Source organism: Zeugodacus cucurbitae, chromosome 4 (genome assembly GCF_028554725.1).
Source record: "Zeugodacus cucurbitae isolate PBARC_wt_2022May chromosome 4, idZeuCucr1.2, whole genome shotgun sequence".
Classification (NCBI taxonomy): domain Eukaryota; kingdom Metazoa; phylum Arthropoda; class Insecta; order Diptera; family Tephritidae; genus Zeugodacus; species Zeugodacus cucurbitae.
In genome coordinates, this window is record NC_071669.1 from 54,426,768 (window position 1) to 54,446,885 (window position 20,118).

The 20,118-nt window shown below is 36.2% G+C and overlaps 3 protein-coding genes across 3 annotated transcripts; 2 read left to right on the forward strand and 1 right to left on the reverse strand.

Moving 5' to 3' along the window:
- Positions 1-14,947: 14,947 nt before the first annotated feature.
- On the reverse strand, positions 14,948-15,787 carry LOC105211026 (39S ribosomal protein L21, mitochondrial). The gene is made up of 2 exons (XM_011182269.3): positions 15,632-15,787; positions 14,948-15,576 (listed from the first exon to the last, which is right to left on the reverse strand). The coding sequence occupies exons 1-2, from the start codon at positions 15,696-15,698 to the stop codon at positions 15,029-15,031; spliced, it is 615 nt and encodes a 204-aa protein (XP_011180571.1). The 5' UTR covers positions 15,699-15,787; the 3' UTR covers positions 14,948-15,028.
- Positions 15,788-16,130: 343 nt separating this feature from the next.
- LOC128919766 (probable serine hydrolase) lies at positions 16,131-18,083 on the forward strand. The gene is made up of 2 exons (XM_054229189.1): positions 16,131-16,331; positions 16,974-18,083. Exons 1-2 carry the CDS (start codon positions 16,314-16,316, stop codon positions 17,946-17,948), a joined length of 993 nt encoding a protein of 330 aa, XP_054085164.1. The 5' UTR covers positions 16,131-16,313; the 3' UTR covers positions 17,949-18,083.
- Positions 18,084-18,148: 65 nt separating this feature from the next.
- LOC105211027 (probable serine hydrolase) lies at positions 18,149-20,028 on the forward strand. The gene is made up of 2 exons (XM_054229190.1): positions 18,149-18,283; positions 18,915-20,028. The coding sequence occupies exons 1-2, from the start codon at positions 18,266-18,268 to the stop codon at positions 19,887-19,889; spliced, it is 993 nt and encodes a 330-aa protein (XP_054085165.1). The 5' UTR covers positions 18,149-18,265; the 3' UTR covers positions 19,890-20,028.
- Positions 20,029-20,118: the final 90 nt, after the last annotated feature.

Here is a 20,118-nt window from a genome sequence, read left to right on the forward strand (position 1 = left end):
GCATCTGGAAAAGAGATTTCATTCGGAGATTTTTTTGGGAAGGGTTGTTATGATAAATAATAAATTAGACTCATTCCTAGAGTAAAGGTATTAAATTAAGGCGCTTTGAGGAACCTATCGAAATTAGAATTACAGTTGTGTCCTTTCTGCTTTAGTGTCCTTTCTTAAGATAGAATGTTTTTGAGACACTTAAGCGGGGATCACTGTATATTATTTATAAGCTCGCCTTAGGTAATTCATTGTACAGGACACACCCAGGAAGATTAACTACTAATTCTGGTTTTTTGAAAAAAAAAAAAATCAATCATCTACTAACTCTAATGTCGCCTTCAAAATAGTCCTCCTTCCATGTTATGCACTTATGCCAGCATTTCTTTCAATCGTCGAAACACTTTTCGAACTCGATTTTAGGGTGCTTGTAAATCGACGGCCCTTTAAGATTCTATTTATTTTTGGAAATAGGACGAGCGCTACGTCCAAATTATGGTCGTCATAATCGTCTTGTCAGATCAACAATTGAGCGTATAATGGAAAAATTTGAATCCACAGGCACAGTACAAAATGTTCCCGTGCCAGTGAGACAAAGAAGTGTCCGTAGTGTCGAGAATATGGCTACCACCAGCGCATCAATGGAGGAAGACCCAAATCTCACACGTCGGTCTCAAGCGTTGGCATCCCTGTGACGTCGTTGTAGCGAATTTTGCGAAAAGATCTTGGCCTACATCCTTACAAGATCAAATTGACGCAAGAACTGCAGGCGCTTGACCATCAGAATCGTCCTATGTTTGTGCATTGGGCTAAGCAACAACTTGAAAATAATCCGGATTTTCATCTTCAGCGATGAGGCTCATTTCTGGCTGAATGGCTTTGTCAATAAGCAAAATATGCCTTATAGGTTAGGCAGTAATCCACACGTACTCCATGAGTCACCATTGCATCCCGAAAAAATTACGATTTGTAGCAGTATATGGACCGGGGGCGTATTGAGCCGTACTTCCTGCGTAATGATCAAGACCCGCACGTTACTGTGAATGGGAATCGCTAACGCTCAATGATAACCGAATATTTTTGGTCCGAATTGGATGATATGGACTTGGACAATATCTGGTTCCAGCAGGACGGCGCCACGAGCAACACAGCGAATTTCAGAATCGATTTATTGAAAACTAAGTTTAGTGAACGTGTTATCTCACGAAATGGCCCAATCAATGGGCCGCCTCGGTCGTGCGATTTGACGGCGTTAGACTATTTCCTGTGTGACTACGTCAAGTCTATGGTCTATGCCAAAAAGCTAGTGACGATTGATGAACTTCGTATGAATATCGAACGTGAAATTGCAGCAGTATTGGCCGATTTATGCTTGAAAACCGTCGAAAATTGGGTTCAGCGTCTGGATTTTTGCAAGCGTGCCCCTGATGGCCATGCAAAAGAAATCGAGTTCCATACATAATGCCATCGAATGTGCTCTCACAGGAATAAATAAAATTGATTGATATCCCAAACCGTTTTTGTTTTATTCCTATTGAAAATTTAATTACTGCTGGTATACAAGCTAATTTTTCCTTCATATTGAGTTTAAGATTGATTTGAGCTTAAAATTAATTAAAAATATTAAAAAATAATAATAATTTTATTTCTAATATATATTTAATAATTTACTATTTAATATTTATCTATTTGCATATATGTTCCACTATTTGTTTTCAAAGGTACAATTTCTTTCAATTTATAATCCCTTGGACGTCACGGCGTATGAGTAACATTAACTCGAATTAATTTATATAAATACTTTAAAGCGCAAATGATTCGATTCAACACTTTATTGTTTAAAATCATATCCAAAAGCTTTATTATAAGTATATTGGTCTGTTTAAAAAACGAAAATACCACAGCAAATTAACTGTAGTGAAATCGAAAATTTTGTTTAAAGAGCGCAATTTTTTTTTTCCGCCCTTTTGCTGACTCTCGCCAATCACCGTTACCGTAGTTTACACAAGTAATAATAAATTTCCATCATTTACAGTCTTTGTATGCCTCAAGTTTCAATTGCAACTGTTCCACTTCGATCCAAGATAAATGGGTTTTACGCAAGGCCAATCGATTCGATATTCAATATTTGAAGTGCTTCTGCTTGCAAAGGGGCAAAGTAACAAAGTGAAAAACGCAAAAATAACAAAAATGAACTTATACGCATATATAACGGTGCAGTGCTGCACTTTGAGCTGAACACATACACTCACACTCATACTCATTTATATTTTTGTAAGGAACAACATCCAAACCAAAGAAATCGATAAGTGAGTCCATAAGTATGCACGCATGTAAGCTTTATTATTGTATTTGTGTTCGAGTATGTATGTGTGTGTGTGTGTCTGTCTGTTTGTGTGTGTATGTGTAACTGCAGTGACATGTCGCTTGAATTGCGCCAACATTTGCCGCAAGTTCAATTGCCGTAGCGCACTTGCTCAATGATAGATAGATATAACCCAACCGGTCAGCTTGCGTTGACAATTCCATTACGGCTGCAATGGCTACTTGCCCCCGGAACGTTCATTGTTTTTGTTACTGCTACATTGCTACACTCTTTGTGCTTATTTTTCCGTTTCTCATTTGGTCGACCGCTTAATACTTGCACGATATTTCCTCAAGCGATATTTGATGGAACTTTAACAATGCGAAATCGATCAACAAATGCACTGGGGGGTAGGTGTTGAGGGGTTCGATATTATTGTTGTATGTGGGTACATATTAGGAGATGTACATATTAATGTGCATGTAGATATGCGGGAGGCATACCATACTTATACTAGAGACATACATACGTACTTTTTTGTTTTTAATGAGTTAATTTGGTGCTAAGGATTGTGTAATCATCGGCATAAGGCCTAAAAATCGTTTATTTGCTTTCGAAAAAAAGTTACTGAACTAAGTTTTATATTATGTTCATGACCTTTCATAAACTCGAGTTTATCGTACATTTTGGTGTTAAGCATTAAACACTGATTTCAAACTCAGATTCAAAAAATAAATGTTTGTTGAAGTTTACTAAATTGAAATAAAAACTTTTGGTAAAAGTTTACTGAATTTTAAACTCGAGTTTATTTTTAGTTTTAGTGATTTTTAAAACGTTTTTTTTTGTCGTTTGTTGAAATTTCATGCCTAACTCTGAGCTAATTTGGAGAAATAAATTGAATTAACTGATCTTTGAACTCGAGTTTATTGCTCCATTTAGTGTTTAGCAATAAACTCGAGTTTACCACACCTGAAATTTTTCTTGACTCAAAGCTATGAAAGTACAGTCGTTAAAAATTACAAAACCATAAACTCGAGTTTATGACAATAATCGAGTTTACAAGAAAATATCGATTAATTGCTCAATTTGATTTAGAGAGTAAAGGGGTATAATTTTCGACGGTTTTCAAGCATAAATCGGCCGATACTGCGTCAATTTCACGTTCGAATTAATACGAAGTTCATCAATCGTCGCTGGCTTGTTAGCATTGATCATATACTTGACATAGCTAGGGATGCAAACATCGTGAAATGAAACATCGATGGTTCGATGTATCGATGTTTCTTCAAAACCCATCGAAATCAAAAACATCGGCCATTAAAACATCGATACATCGTTTGCATCCCTAGACATAGGCCCAATTGACTGGGCCATTTCGTGTGATAACACGTTCACCAAACTTGGTTTTCAATAAATCGATTGTGACATTCGCTATGTGACTTGTGGAATTGGACTATAGATAGGTTGGACTGCAGCCATATAATTTTATTGGCTCAATTAGCACTAGATGTGCCATTTTGATACAGTAATCGTAGACCTAATAATTTAATGCTATCACGTTTCATCTTTCCGTTCAAACCACTTTGTGTTTTCGATGAAGCTACTTAATGTCCGATATGCTTTAGGTAGACATCCATTCAAGGTTTGATGCTTGATGGATTCCAAGTGTCCTGTGTCGGATTTGCGATAGGGCTAGACAATCACAGAGAAAGTGGAAAATTGCTTCCTTATTCCCCCCTAGGTCAAAGCCTCGGCAAATGTTATTGTACGACATGTCCAATTTCATTGCATGTTCTTCAAATGGCCAATGCCCCGTTATCGTAGCAGTAAGTCTGAAAATACTTTTCCTGAACCTATTTAATAAGAACCGAGTAGAGAGACGAGAGTCTTATCATATTTTGTCCATATCTGTTTAGTTATTTTATGTTTGGTTGAATTTTTCATCTGTTCTCAGCTAATTGTACGAATTGTAAGTTGAGCTCTCTTCTGATCGATCCAAGTGGGCATGGTATTAGCTCAGCCTCGGATTCGTCTAGAACGGCTCCTGCCTTTGCCAACTTATCAGCCCTTTCGTTACCGAAAATGTTTCTGTGGCCCGGAACCCAGACCAAGTCTAGTTGTGCTTTGTCTTCTAGGGAGTTCAATACCCCGCCGCCTGACTATTGCTTTATTTATCCTCTCGTAGTTAGCCAATAGAGCTTCACAGTCCTACTCTATGACCAGTACTTCCGCTAGGAAGATGCTAACCAATTTCGGTAGTTCATCGGAGTATACCCCTGTGCCTACTCCGCTGTCCATTTTGCACCCGTCGATTGGATTATAAGTTTTCAAGGTCACAGATACTGAACATGGGGAACACAGTGCTTCTGACCAATTTTTTAACGAAAATAAGATACATCTATCAGATATTCAAAAGAATCTAAGTGGAGATGTCTTCCTTGTAATAGTGTATCTCTATCCCGAAAATGGGCAAAATCGGTCAATAGTTCCACAAGCCCCCCTATACCAAGACTTAAGTCTACCCCTGTAAGAATATTTTTATTATCGATAAATTTCATTTACTCATAATCGATTATTTTAACAATCGAGGAATTAAATCGATTATTTTTCAGTTTTAAGCATTGAAATTATCGGTTAACCAAAACCAAAAAACAAACGCAGTTATAAATACATACTTCGTTAACTGTAAATAAACAAAAACATATTGAAAATGCATTTCGCATGAATTGCGTCCAAAAGCTTTTGGGAACCCTCTGATTTTTTTGCATCTTTTCCTTCTCTTATACATTTTGTTTCACTTCTCTCACTTAATTCGTTGCAATTTCGAACTTTATCGAATGGGAAATTGGCTGAGTGGGATTTCGCTTAACTTTCTGGTTTCCTCGATTCAAACAATTTTAACTTTACAACTGTTTTTACAGTGAAGCAAATAAGTATGTGTGTGGGTGTATTTATGCACATATTGTACATTTCGAAATTCTTTTGTAGCTACTTGCACAATGTCATTTGTGCACCCCTGCCTCCCTCCCTCCTTCCTCACCAATAAGTGATTTTCTTCTGGCAAAAGAATAAAGTTAAGTCAAACAAGCCAGGACGAAATGATTCCATTCGATAAATGCAATATGCAATGCTCGTATTTTCCATTAGAGCACGAGCTGAGCGCTGTGGGCTGAAAGGTGCTGTGATTGCACTGGGCTCTGGTCCATTGGCTGCTTGTTAGCTGCTGCTGGTGTCATTGCGTGTGATTCTTTTGAGGGGAAAAATATAATTTATTCAATAAGGGTGAACGAATTCAATAAGGGTGAGGGGTGGGGTGAAAAAGTAAAACAGATTTTGTAAAGTAACTATCAATTTGTTCTAAATACCGTTCGTTTCAATTTGGTTGCGTATGCGCAGTATTTTACTCATGATATTGACCGTCTATTTTAATTAGAAGCATAAGCATTTTGGAGGGTATGCAACTTAGTGGCGTTATTCTACACTGGTGCCATAAAATGAACAAATGAATGTTAATTGTGACAATTTATGTTTCTCTGTTAAATTTTGTTCGAAAATTGCCAGCCAGAAGAGGAAAACTGAACTATAATTCGAAGTAAATAAACATAAATCCACAATATTTCAAGAGTAAACACTTCTATTGTAAGGTTTTCATCTTAATTGCCCTGAAATATGCCAAAGATTAGCGAAAAGAGTTTTGATAAGATTCAGATAGAGATTATGTCGACGATTCATGGACCTTTACCCGTTCATTAAAGTTAATATCCTATAAAATCGATCGTGGATTGGTATTTACACTAGAAACATGCTTGGGAATCAATAATGAATATCCTGATCCGACTGAAATCATCTAATTCGACCAGAGGGTGGGGTAAAGTTAACACCGGCCAGGAAAGAGCCTCCTCCTTTTCCCGATAGTGAAAAAATGAAGATCTTGTTACTACAAAAATTTACTCACTGCATAAGAGTTAAGCTTTTATTTTAATTTATTATATCTTCAATAATGCACTACATCTAAACCAAAATCCACTAAGTAAGAGAGTAATGCTAGCCCAATCGTACATCGATAATCGAAGATATAGAACGGCTAGGATTACAAATTTAAATAAAGGGTGATCCATTTCGAGTGTTCCTACCACTGAGTCCAACGGTTCCATGCGCGTTGAGTCCAATTTTCGATGACTCGTTCGAACATTTCGACTGACAACTGCCGAATGGCACGTGTGATGTTTTGCTCCAAGGCCTGAATCGAAGCGGGATTGTCCGCATAGAACTTACGACTTTACATATCCCCACAAGGAAAGAGTCTAACAGTGTCGGACAATCGACCGGCCCAAACGTGAAATTATCTACTACACCTAACTGTTCTCTCAATAAATCCATTGATTGATGCGATGTGTGGGAAATGGAGCCGTCTTGTTGAAACCAAATGTCCCTGAGATCACGAGCTTCAATTTCTTGCATCAAATAGTCGGTTATCATGTCGCAATAACGGCCGCCATTGACAGTTTCATTCTCACTGCCATCATTTTTGAAGGAATATGGAAAGATGGTTCTACCGGACCGTTGCTTTTTCTGGATGAAATGGCAGCTCCTGATTCTCTTCAGGTTGCTCTTTATACAACTTTGCTTACGCCGTTTTCCAATAGATGTCTCTAGGGTCAATCGATTAAATCGTTTGATATCGATCTTGGACATTTGTGTCAACATTAACCCAACAAAATATTTGTAGAGATCTGTTTGCATCCTAAACTTATTCTCAACTGAAAATGTCACTTTTTGAGCCCAATTCTCGACATTTGCAGGAAATTTTGCTTTTATTTTTAAATTCCAAGAAAAGTGCGGCTGAGGCTCATCGAATGCTTTCGGATACGTACGGTGAGGCTGTCCTAAGTGAAAGAACATGTCGCGAATGGTTTCAACGTTTTAAGAATGGTGATTATGAAGTCGAAGACCGGCATGGTGATGGAAGGAAGAAGATCTTCGAAGATGCTGAATTGGAAGCATTACTCGACCAAGATGATCACAGGAGATCGATACCGAACGCAATTGATGCGTTTGAGCCGAGCACTAAAAGAAAAACGGCCATAGTACGAGGAAAGACACGATAAAGTCATTCTCCAGCATGGCCTCACGTCGCAAAGGTGGTCAAAAAATATTTGGAGACGCTGAAATGGGAGATCTTACCCCACCCGCCGTATTCTCCAGACGTTGCTCCATCTGACTAACACTTGTTCCGATGGATGGCACACGGTCTAGCTAACGAGCACTTCAGTTCTTATGAAGAAGTCAAAAATTGGATTGATACTTGGATCGACTCGAAAGATGAGGAGTTCTTTTGTCACGGAATACGCATGCTGCCAGAAAGATGGTCAAAAGTAGTAGCTAGCGAAGGCCAATATTTTGAATAACATTTTTGTAACCATTTTTATACAATAAAGCCTTAAATTTACAAACAAAAAGCATAGTTGTAGATCTAATATGCATTTTGAAAGTAACTCTAACACCAGACAGAATTTACTACCAGGCTTCACATAATGCCTCAGGCACTGTAAGGCATTTTAAGGTAAGCGTTCCACCACATTTCTGATCGTTTTTTTAATGTCAGCCTAACACTTTTCCATATGAGAGGTGTCATTTTGCCAACTGTATGATAGGGTTCAGATTCAATCTACAACAATATATAGATTCAGTATTCCTTTTGTATAATGAAGACTGATTGCTGCCATGTATCGCTTGTAATTACGAAGTAATTGAACTTCCCTAACTTGAATCACCAACATCAACTAAAAAAACTTCGAGTTAGAGAGACTTCGAGATATGGAAGGTAATTTGTATAAAAATTTACTTCCATTGCCAATTCGAGAGTTCGAGTTAGGGAGAACTTCGAATAAACTATGGTTTAACCATCAGAGATTATCAAATTAGGGATGATTTTTGGCGAGCTCTCGTTATGGGTATATCGAATATTTCCAAATAGTTTAGAAAACGGTTTTTTGGTGGCCTGAATATCAAATTACATTTGGATATGGTAGTGTCCGATGACTTGGAAACCTGTTATACTCGTCGACAACAATCGATCACAAAGAAACTTAGTTAGTCACTTCATAAACTTAGGGTTTTGAACACACTTCTCGATAAACCGGGAAATAATCACTTGGGAATTCTCTGACTCATAGCAATTGTATGAAATATTGAAGTACCTTCAAATATAAGTTTCTTTCATTAATTTTCTATGCATTGTAATCCAACTGACAACCCTTCAAGTGTCTAATAGTTTATACTAATTTAAGTACTATCCAAAGCATGTATTCTTCAACAAACCGCAGACACTCTGTGAAGAATGTGTGAATAAGTTGTTGCAGTCAATTTTAGTTGGCATACAGTAGTACTTGCAGCAACAACAAAGTCAGACATGTTGACATTCCAAGCGCATACAATGTCACTCACTCACTTGCCACCACTTACGAGTATGTAAGAAGGCAAACAAATCCCCATCTCGACACAGCACAGCATTACGCCTAATAATAGTTGAGGAGTTGGAACACAAATGCATTAAAATAAGTGAAGCCTACAGCTAGGCTCCTCTTGTAGTTGCTAGTTTTTGCTCTATTTTTCGGTATGCCAATCTCTTGGCTTGGTTAGCCCTTGTCGGCATTATGGCTAACGTTCATTTTACTTTCATGAAATCCTGTAAAATTTATATTACCATAAATTCCATGCCAATTATGTGCGTTCGTTGCCTCATATAGAGCGCCAAACACACATACATACAACATGCATACATACATGCATATGATAGTACATGTGTGTGTGTCTCTGGATATGAGGCTGCACGTTGTGAGCATGAACTGCGAAATTATTACATGAATATTCAAATCTAAGTTGGCATTTTCTTTCAACATGACTCTCTACATACTGGGTATGCATGTATGTTTGTATATATGTACGTGTGTGTGTGTGTATTTGCGATTGCACTCGTTTGTTGCAAATGGCTCGACGTGTTTGCATAGACAGCAGGATTGTTTTTAGTTATGAAAATATTATTGTTTATCTTCAAAACAAAATGGAATATTTGTTTTTCATGCTGCAGCGGATTTCTTTGTTTTTGCTATTGTTGTTATTATTGTATGCTGTAACCGCAGCTATCAGTCATTTCTATTGCGCTTCTTGTACGTTGCACTTTGTAAAAAGTTCATGCTTGTTGTTTATGTAGTCAGGGGTATATACGAGTATACTATGGGTGTGTGTGTTTACCGTTTTGTTATGCAACGATTGGGTCTAACGGTGATTATGGCGCGAATTTGGCAAGTCAGTGACTTTTTGGTTCGCAGAAATTTTTTTTTACCAAAACCCGTTACAAACATGATGTCTCGTCTTTTAATTTATGCTTTTATATTTGATTTAATTTTATAAATCTGATCACTAAAAGTTTTCAAAAGAATCTCAGTATAAAATCATGTCCCACTGAGAATCTTTTTGAATTTTTTGATTAAATCTTCTTTAATTTTATAAACCCGATCAGTAAAAGTTTCCAAAAGAATCCCAAGAAAATGTTCCTAGCATTAAGGGGGTATTCTGGTCTAGGATATTGAAAAAATCATTTTTTTACATATTTTGAAAGTTTAGACTTTCCCTTGGAAGGATGTTTCAAAATTCGACTTATTTTCGAAGATACCGCCGATTTTGTAAAGTGGCGTCAGAGCAGGCCGAGCGGTCTTCTAAACATTGTGCCTGCTTTGGATTTCCAAAAATTTTGATTTGAAGTATTTTTAAAAAATTCGAAAAGATCGAAAAAATCGGGTAAAAAAACTTTTTTTTTCAATTCGACGCCATTTTTTTTTTTGTTTGAAATGGTCAACCCGATAACGACATCCTTACTAATGAAAAATCTTCTTATTTTTTGTGTTTTAGATCTCTACAAGGGTTGGAGTCACGTCAACCAGGATGCACCTTTTTTTGAAGCCCCCACTCCACCAGCCCGTATCTCGACGAATTTTGGTTTTTTTTCTGGAAATTTTTTTATATTATTAAAATGTCAATAAAAAACATAAACAAATGGATAGTAAAAATTTTTTTCATATTTTTTATCTTAGTTTAAAAAATGCCTAAAATTCATGGGTCTAGACCAGAATACCCCCTTAAATCCACGACAGCAATGCACTATGACATACGTTCTACGGAGAATATTCTACATATTTGAAGATTTAACTACAAGAAACCATTATAAATTCTACCATATGCTACTTCGTTAGCCTTTTATTCGCAGGATTCCTATAATTGATCTTCGCTTCTTCCAATTATTTTAGTTTTCCTAATAGGTTCTTTCGATGTAAATTCCTTCTTCCTTCGAAATATTCGATTCTTTAGGTATCAAATCCACGCCATCATTACACCACGACTCTCGTTCTTCGGAGAACATTCCACATTTTTGAAGAAACTGTTATAAGTTCTCTCATAGGCTTCTTCGGCACTCTTTTATCCGCAGGAATCCTCTAATTGATCTTCACTTCTTCCATTTATTATGCTTTTCCTAATAGATTATTTCGATGTAAATTTCTTCGTCTTTCGAATAATTCGATACTTTAAGTAACAAATCCACGCCAACATTGCACTACGACTCTCGTTCTTCGGAGAACATTCTACATATTTGAAGAATTGACTACAAGAAACCGTTATAAATTCTCTCATAGACTTCTTCGGTTCCGTTTTATTCGCAGGAATCGTTTAATTGATTTTCTATTCTTGCAATTATTTTACTTTTCCTATTATTTAATGTATGTGAGTTCTAAAAATGTTTCATTTTCGATTACGAGACGATATCAAAATTCATTCCGATGGTACTTAACATTCAGCCAGTGGTTTGCAGCTCATTCGGTTTTTGTCTGAGGTGTTCGTGGTTACCCTCTTCAGAGATCAGCTCTCCAGTGATATTACTACGACTTCTAGATTACTGGCCAGTACTGACTGAAGGTTCAAATGCAGTCTCAAATTTGCGAAGCATTGATCTACAAAGCTGGAAGAAACCGATTGAAGCACTTGAGAAGAGAAGTTTGTTGGCGAAATTATTAGAAATTAGAAATCATTGAAGTCACAGTAAAAAACTAAATTAAACACTAACAACCCATCCTCTTTCTTGAGATCAAATCGAAGTTCCATTGAAGATCCCAAGATTGTCAGAATGGTTGCTGCTCGAGAATGTACATCTTCTGTTATAAATTCTTCCAAAAGTTTCTCTGCAACCGTTTTATTCACTGGAGTCCAATTTCCATGATCTGTAACAATCTTGCGCTATAGGAGATCTCATATTCACTGGACTCGATATTTGTCACCGCGATCTTACATAATTGGATAAATTCGTTGTAGAATACTTTTTTGGAATGTTGAAGATCCGAAAGGTTTAGAATAGTAACTGATAAAAAGATAATTTAGTACGATAGGTAGAAGCTTCAATTGCTCTAAGCCAAGTCTTATGTCGCATTTCTGTTAGGTTCCCAAACAATGTCGTCCAATAGTGTCACAGGAAATACTTCTGTCCCATAACAACTTATGGTCCAGATAGAATTTAATTGAAACTTCATTTGTCGACAAAAATCAGTAGTAAAGGGCCACTATTGAATTAACTCCACCTTGGTTGGCGATTGGCAATCAATTGTCAATATAATTGCGCAGTAATTCCTTTCGAACACACACACACACACGAAAAGGTACCACACACATACCTTATATGGGTACAAATGTTTGTCCACTGCTGTAAGGCGAAATTCCTTGAATTTTGTTTCTCTTTGGTATGTTTTAATTAAAAGAAAATCATGAAATTGCGAAAGGTCATTAAAGTGTACTCCTACTCCGAATTGCGTTTCATTTCCCACGCTTGGGGCGAGAGAGGCTACATTGCATTGACTTGTATTGACCGGAAAACGTTAATGTAATTGAGGTGAAATTTCTTGGATTATTAACAGGCGAGCAATGTGGCGAGACAGTGTATTACACCAAACTTCACATATCCAAAGAAGATTCAGTTCCTGATAAGCGCTTGAGTATCCATTTATTGTACTTATTATTAGTACAGTAGTTTTCCGAAATAACGAACACATTAATTGTCAGGCCTGTTCGTTATATCGAATTTTTCGTTAATTCAAGTACTCACTTAGAGGTTTTTCAATAAAAATTAGTTAAATGTCCGTAAATTGCAGTTTAAGGGGGGGTAAGGTTTGTTTCGTCGAAAAAAGACCTTTTTTCATGAATTTTTTTAGAAAAAATTGTTGCTGTAGGTTTATTTTACTTAATATTATATGAAAGTACTACATTTGAAGGATACTTAAAAAAAGTTTTATCGAAAAATAGCGAGGAATAACGGATTTATCGTCGATCTCTGCAGGCACCTCGAAAAAAAGTTTTTGTGCGGTGCCCAGCCTACAGCATCACTGGATCATCCGAAACCAAAAAATCAAACTGCCTTCTTAGTTTATTAGTTTATCTTTCAATTGATGTCGGGTTTTTTTTCAAATTTTGATACCATTTTCAAGCCAAAATGACCTATTTGTTATTGTAAAATTGATAGTAATTAAATTATTTGCTCAAAATTTCAAAACGATCGATGCAGTAGTTTTTTCTGTAGGCTGGTCACCTACATATGACAAAATGACATATTTGAAAAAATCGATTCAAAGTTTTGTACACTCAGCGCAGGTAGCTGGAGGTACCGTTATTTAACCTGCTGTAACAACGTTAGTTTTTCTCCGAATGACCTAAAACTTTAACACAATATTCTTGAGATGTTGATGGTTCAGAAAAAAAAATAAAAAAAAAAAATAAAAAAAAGTTATCAAACCTTAAAATAATTAATTGTTTTATTAATTATTTGTTAAAAAATAAATCCAATAAATTCTTCCAATTGGACCAATTGGACCAATTATTACACTTATACTTCTATCTGGTGCTGTTCAATAGTTTTAAGCTTTTTTATAAAATTCAACATTTTTTCAATTTGCACATTTCGTTTGAATTTTTTCCAGCTTTATTTTTAATTCTGGTTCGATGATATTTGATTTTTTCCTCTTCCTTCATATGTCTTCTTCATGTTGTTCGTTAAACTGGGTACTAACCAATTCTCGATGTTCGTTATTTATGGTACTCAATGTAACAAATTTGCTTGTTCGTTATAAGCGGTTTTCGTTAAAACGAATATTCGTTAGTTCGGAAACCTACAGTACTTATTCGTTTCACCGGCTAAGTTTTCATCACCATGTACTAGAGGGGTGTTAGATAAGTTGCTTTCATTGGGTAAGGAGAGAGGTGGTTAGTCTGATGCTGAGCCTCATTGAACGCAAGACTTATCGGGAACCGTAATTGAACTGAATAAAAATGTTTTCAGAATCAATATTACAAATCTTTAGGGTGGAGCTATATAGGTGGTAGACTATCTGCCTTATCAAACTCGTCTTAAAAAATATTTAGGTTTATTAAAGTTGAAGTAACATCGAATAACAGCCAGTTAAAAAATGTTATCTAAAAAATATAGAAATTGAAGAAGCATTTTTATAAAAATTTAGTCCAAGAAACCCCTAATTCCAGAGCATTTAGTTAATTAATATTGAGAATACGTCTTTGGAATCTACAGAGTTGAATTAATAAAAAAATCTGTAAAAAGATAAGCTATTCAAGCCATAAATCTTAATATGCTGGTCACAATATTAAAGAGTGAAAGTTTAGCATTTTATTACATTATTTTAAGGATACTCCGCTACGTATATACATAGTAGTACATTGAACGTTAATTTTGTCTCCTTCCATTTTTCTGATTTCCACAAAACATGCATAGAATTTCTGAATACTTATTATATTAGTAAGTCATATGGTTTCAAGCAATGACCATTACCAGCTATAAATGCTGTAAACACAAAAATGTTTTAGGACATGAAAGAATTCCTTTTTATGAGCTCATAAGGAAATACTAATCACTAATAAGGAAATACTCGAATATCGTCAAAACACATACATATTCACACTTATGGTGGTTTAAAAGAAATTTGTGTATAAAATGAGTAATATGCAAGATATTAATGCAATAATACAAAGAAAAAGAAATTCAAAATCATTTCCTGTATTGAATTTGTTATTGGTCATGTTTCCAGACTCACTCCATTTATATAAAATAGAATTCAACACATTTATGCTAGTTAGACCAGAACAACTGGTAGAAGACAAAATGCTGCAGTGATTTTCGTAATAATTTATATTATCATAATCGTCATTCCACATTTACAAATCGTTTAAATTTGTATATTCGTGTGTATGACACAATACACCAAGTGAAAATTACTTAATTCCCCTTGTGGTGAGTTTGTTGAGCATAATGACCATTACCCCTAAATGCGTTTTAACGAAACTATTTTGGTATAAGTCAACTGGTATTCAGAATGGTCTAAACTCAAAAATTTTATTAGTTTTACAAAGATTAACTAATTTCTTTACAATTCCGAATGTAAATTATATGAAAACCACGCTAAATTTAGAAACTTCGTTGCTTATATTATACATAGAAAACCACATAAATAATTGATTGGAAAGTATTAACACCAACTAACACACAAACTTCACTGCAAGTAAGTAAAACTAACAAACTTATTTTACTATTTCAAAAACACACACTCGTTTCACATATCTTAAGAACAAAATAAATGTTTAACTACTTTATTGGCATACACTTTATGTACAACAGTTAAAAAAATGCAACTAAAACATACGCGGCTCACTGATTACTTGCGTTGGACCACCGACTTTTTGCTCAACTTCAATTGAATTTATGCGAATCATAGTGTTCGGTGAACGTTGGAAATTGATACGCATGAATTGCTTCCTACGCTTCTTCTTGAAATGTGTTTTCGTATGCGTTAAGGTCTTCTCAATAATTGTCGCCTTCACATTCACCAAACCGGATGGTAGCAGTGGACGACCGATTAAGGTGAAATCCTTTGCACCGGCCAGCAGCACTTTTTCCAAACGTATCTCATCGCCTATGGTTGGTGGCCAATAGCCCTCCACAAGAATGATATCGCCAGCTGTTATTTTAAATTGTTTGCCACACAAGTGCACAATGGCAAATAAACGTCCCTCCTGGCGTTCGGCAATTTGTTTATCTACTTTATCGAAAACATCTTGACATTCTTTTTGTTCGAGTTCAGAAATCTTTTCACTTTTATTTGCTGCAACTGCGGCATCCACCAATGTTGGTTTTTGTTGTTGCAGCAGGCGAGGTGCTATGCTGAGCGCACGAAATGTGTCTGCAATGGAAAGATTAGTTAAATTTGGTAGATGCATACGATTTTCTTTACTTACGTGTTAAATTATTTATGAGGCTTGGTTGGCGTGCCGCCGAAAACAATCCTCTAGCCAAAAACGCCATTATTTTCTCGTATTCAATTGGAATTCATGAACTATTGCACAAACACTTCTTTCTAACCATAAAATAAATCTGAATTGACAATCAGCTGTTGTGCTGCTTCTTCTTCGCGCATACCGGCTGTGTCGCCAGCGCAATGTATCATTCACAATGACGTGGTGAAATTAGATATTGGTGTGGAGTAAATTTTTTTCTTTAGGGTTTTGTTCGATGATGAATAATATTAAGCGATATAGTTTTGGAAATATATATGTATAAAGCGCATTTATATATCTATGTTAGTCGTTGAAAAGATCGTTTAGATATATGTATGTATATATATATTAAAGCGGCTGCTTATGGGTTAAGTAAAGCTTTGAGATTAAACTTCTCTACATTTCTTTGTGTGATTATGAGAGTGCGCTCTCTGATTCTTTGTTTTTGTTTGCACTCTTCTCCAACTTGATTCTCTTAATTACTTAATATAAAATTTTGTGAAATCAAATAAATTTGATAAGTTTGTTGCGATTATTCAGCTAACCGTATTAGTTCTTCGTTAACCACGAACCTCATTGTTTTGTTTTTTTATTGTTAAAAGTTCTATTAATCCTCAATGAACCCCACGATTTAATACAAAGTATGACTGAGGCAGTAATTGTAAGTACATTATTAAAACAATTAACAACAAAGAGAATATTAAGTATATATTTATATATTAAGAAAAGGTGTTGAACATGAAATTGAAGTAATGAATGAATGGCTGGAGAATTAGCCCGTATCCATACCATAGACAGCGCAGTCATACATTTCGGCTGTCCATATGTCGTATTTGTGAGTAGGGTAAAAATTTGAAATACTTGTAGTCCGAAACTACTCGAGATAATTATATCTGATTCAAGATAAACGTCTATTAAAAAAATCAGTTTGCCGATACGAATAGATTGCCGTACCATTTCTGTGTAAAATTGGGTAATAAACACGCCCACCTCTCAATAACGGTTGTGTTGTAACGGTTATATAGTACAATGACTGTCTAAAAAATAACAGCATATACTATCCAGTCAAAAATATGTATTATAAAATCCTTTCTAACTTCCATATACAGAGTATGGATGCTTCCGATTGATATTATACCAGATTTATAGAATAATAATTGATATATAAGTATGGTTTAGTGTCAAAATCGGTGATATAGGTCTAACTACATATATATTCAATATAATGATTCTGACAAGAGAAAGAAAGAATATGCTAATACTGTTATCCATAGCGAAAACTAACCACACTTTTCTACTCTAGTTTACAGAGATACAGATACCAGTGCCATGGGGACACATATCCGGGCTCTGGTATGGCGATCAGTCGATACAACCACTCATCGCGCTACACGGTTGGCTAGATAACTCTGGAACATTTGCAAAATTAGCGCCGCTACTCGTCGAAACTGCCGGCAGTGTGCTCTGTATTGATCTACCCGGACATGGGCACTCCTCACATTTACCGGCTGGAATATTATATCACAATTATGAATTTGTGCGTGTACTATTACGGTTAATGAAAGCATATAATTGGTCGAAGTTATCGCTACTCGGACATTCTATGGGTGGCGCTGTGGCATTTTACTTCGCAACTTTCTATCCAACCAAAGTGGATGTATTAATTAGCATTGATGTTGTTTTACGACGTTACTTCCAACCAGATGTCGCTGTGGATGTGGTACGCCATGTGATGGTCAAGGCGCTTCACGACAATCAACGTCTCGTCGATGGTTCACCATTCGAAGAACCACCAAGCTATACGTTTGCTGAGTGTGAGCGGCTACTCTACGAGGGCTCTGGACGTTCAATGTATCCGGAAAACTGTAAATACATTTTGGCGCGCAATTTAAGCCGATCACGTAAATATCCCGATAAATTTTACTTTTCACGCGACACACGTCTCAAATACTTAATGGACGTAAATGCCGAAGAGGCGCTCTCCAAAGCCATGGTTATGCGCATTTCGGCTGCTAAACTACCTTATATGGTATTAAGAGGTGGTGCATCAACGAATATTGCGCCAGACTCGTTGAAGTTAATCGATTTGCTGAGTGCGCAAAATCCGAACTTTGAAACACATCTGATTGCTGATGGCTTACACCATTTCCATTTGGATCAGCCTGAAGTGGTCGCGAATTTGATTATTCCTTTTTTGAAGCGATATCGTCCACTGCCGAGTGGCTACGCAGTACAGTCGGATGCTCGCCGCGAATTGCTGTCAATGGCTAAATTGTGAACTTGATTGATTTATCTGAATGTTAAATGTTGAATAGATCGTATATATACCATATCTAATTGATCAGCCATTCATGGGTTAATGGAAAGCTCCGAAATTAAACTTTTATACATTTGTTTATATGCTCTCCTCTCAGTCTCCATATCTTTCTCTTATCCCAAAGCGTTCTCTTAAGTACATATATAATACTACTAATTTGATAGCTTTGCTGTGATTATAGCGCAAATTGTATTAGTTGTTCTCTAACAATGAAACTCATTGGAAGTTCTTTTATTCTTCAATGAACTATCCATTTTGATATAATAATAATACAGAGCATGGTGGAGACAGCAATTGTAAGTATAATATTTAAATACTTAATAACAATGTGAACACCAAATAATATATACTGTAAGTACCTATATTAAAATATATGAAACAAATACTTTGGACTTCATCTGGACTTTCATTTCAAGTAATGAATGAATGGCGGGAGAATGAGAGACAAACTATAAAACAGCAGAGTCAAACATTTCACTGGACTCTCGAAATATATTTTAAACTCTCTCTAAAAATGTTGATCAGACGGTTAGTCTGAGAGATAATTATATATCGTTCAAGATATGTGTATATTAAAAAGATCAAATTGCCAAGACGAATTGATTTCCATACCAACTTCTTTCTGGCTGAATAATCATGCTCCACTCTTAATAACGGTTATATTCGAAACTACGAAAAGCGTGTAAACTGTCAAAGAATTATGTCAGATAGGATTTAATGGCAAGGGTTTCTAGCCTTTCCACACATCCAATATTTCAAAGCTTTCGGCTGTCTATTTCGAAGGAGAACGGAAATTAACAATTTTACGTTATTCGGTGCCATAATGTAAATCAGTCGCGATTTTTTTATTGAAGTAGAACTTTTTTATGAGCAAAGATTTCCATGATTTTTTCCATAACGCAAACTAACTTCACTTTTCTACTCCAGTTTACAGAGATACAGATACCAGTGCCATGGGGACACATATCCGGCCTCTGGTATGGCGATAAGTCGATACAACCACTGATCGCGTTACATGGTTGGCTGGATAACTGTGGTACATTTGCGAAATTGGCGCCACTGCTCGTCGAAGCAACTGGCAGCGTGCTCTGTATCGATCTACCCGGACATGGTCACTCCTCACACCTACCTGCTGGAATATTATATCAAACCGCTGAATTTGTACGCGTGCTATTACGTCTAATGAAGACATATAAGTGGACCAAGATATCGTTACTAGGACATTCTATGGGTGGCGCTGTGTCATTTTACTTCGCAATGCTATATCCAAATAAAGTCGATGTACTAATTAGCATTGATACCACCTTAAGACGTTATATAAAACTCGATAACGCTGTTGATAAGTTACGTAATGTGATGCTCAAGGTGCAACGCGATAATCAACGCCTCATTGATGACACACCATATGAAGAACCACCAAGTTATACCTTCGCTGAATGTGAGCGTCTGCTTTACGAGGGCTCTGGCCGTTCGATGTATCTGGAAAACTGTAAATACATTTTGGCGCGGAACTTAAGTAGATCACGTAAATTTCCCGGTAAATTTTACTTTTCACGCGACACGCGGCTCAAGCACATATTAGATATAAATGCCGATGAGCCGCTCTCCAGAGCTATGATTATGCGCATTTGTGAGGCGAAAATGCCATTTTTGGTTTTGAAAGGTGGTGCTTCACGGAATATGGGTCCGGAAACGATGAAGTTAATCGATTTGCTGAGTGCGCAAAATCCGAACTTTGAAACACATGTAATTGCTGACGGCTTACACCATGTGCATCTGGACCAACCCGTAGTTGTCGCGAATTTGATCATACCGTTTTTGCAGCGATATCGTCCACTGTCGCTCGTTCAAGCGGTAGAGTCGGATGCTCGCCGTGAATTGCTGTCAAAGGCTAAATTGTGAACTTGAATTTTCGGCTTTTAGTTTGTAATTAAAGTTTGTAATTGAGTTAGTAAATTATCTATTAAATAGGCCTAACGATTGTTGTAGCATATACAGTGTTGGAATAAAGTATTCGTCACATTTTGAGTTAGATTATTTACGCGGGAAATAGTTTTTAATTAAAGCCGAATCTAATATAGTTTGAAAGAGATATTTAAAGGGGAACTGAGATATTATAAAGGTCGATCTG

Coding starts and splice junctions, on each gene's coding strand:
- LOC105211026 (XM_011182269.3), bottom strand. CDS start 15,698: ATGGCGTTTTTGGCTAGAGGATTGTTTTCGGCGGCACGCCAACCAAGC. Junction 15,577..15,631: donor CCTCATAAATAATTTAACAC/GTAAGTAAAGAA, acceptor TTTCCATTGCAG/ACACATTTCGTGCGCTCAGC.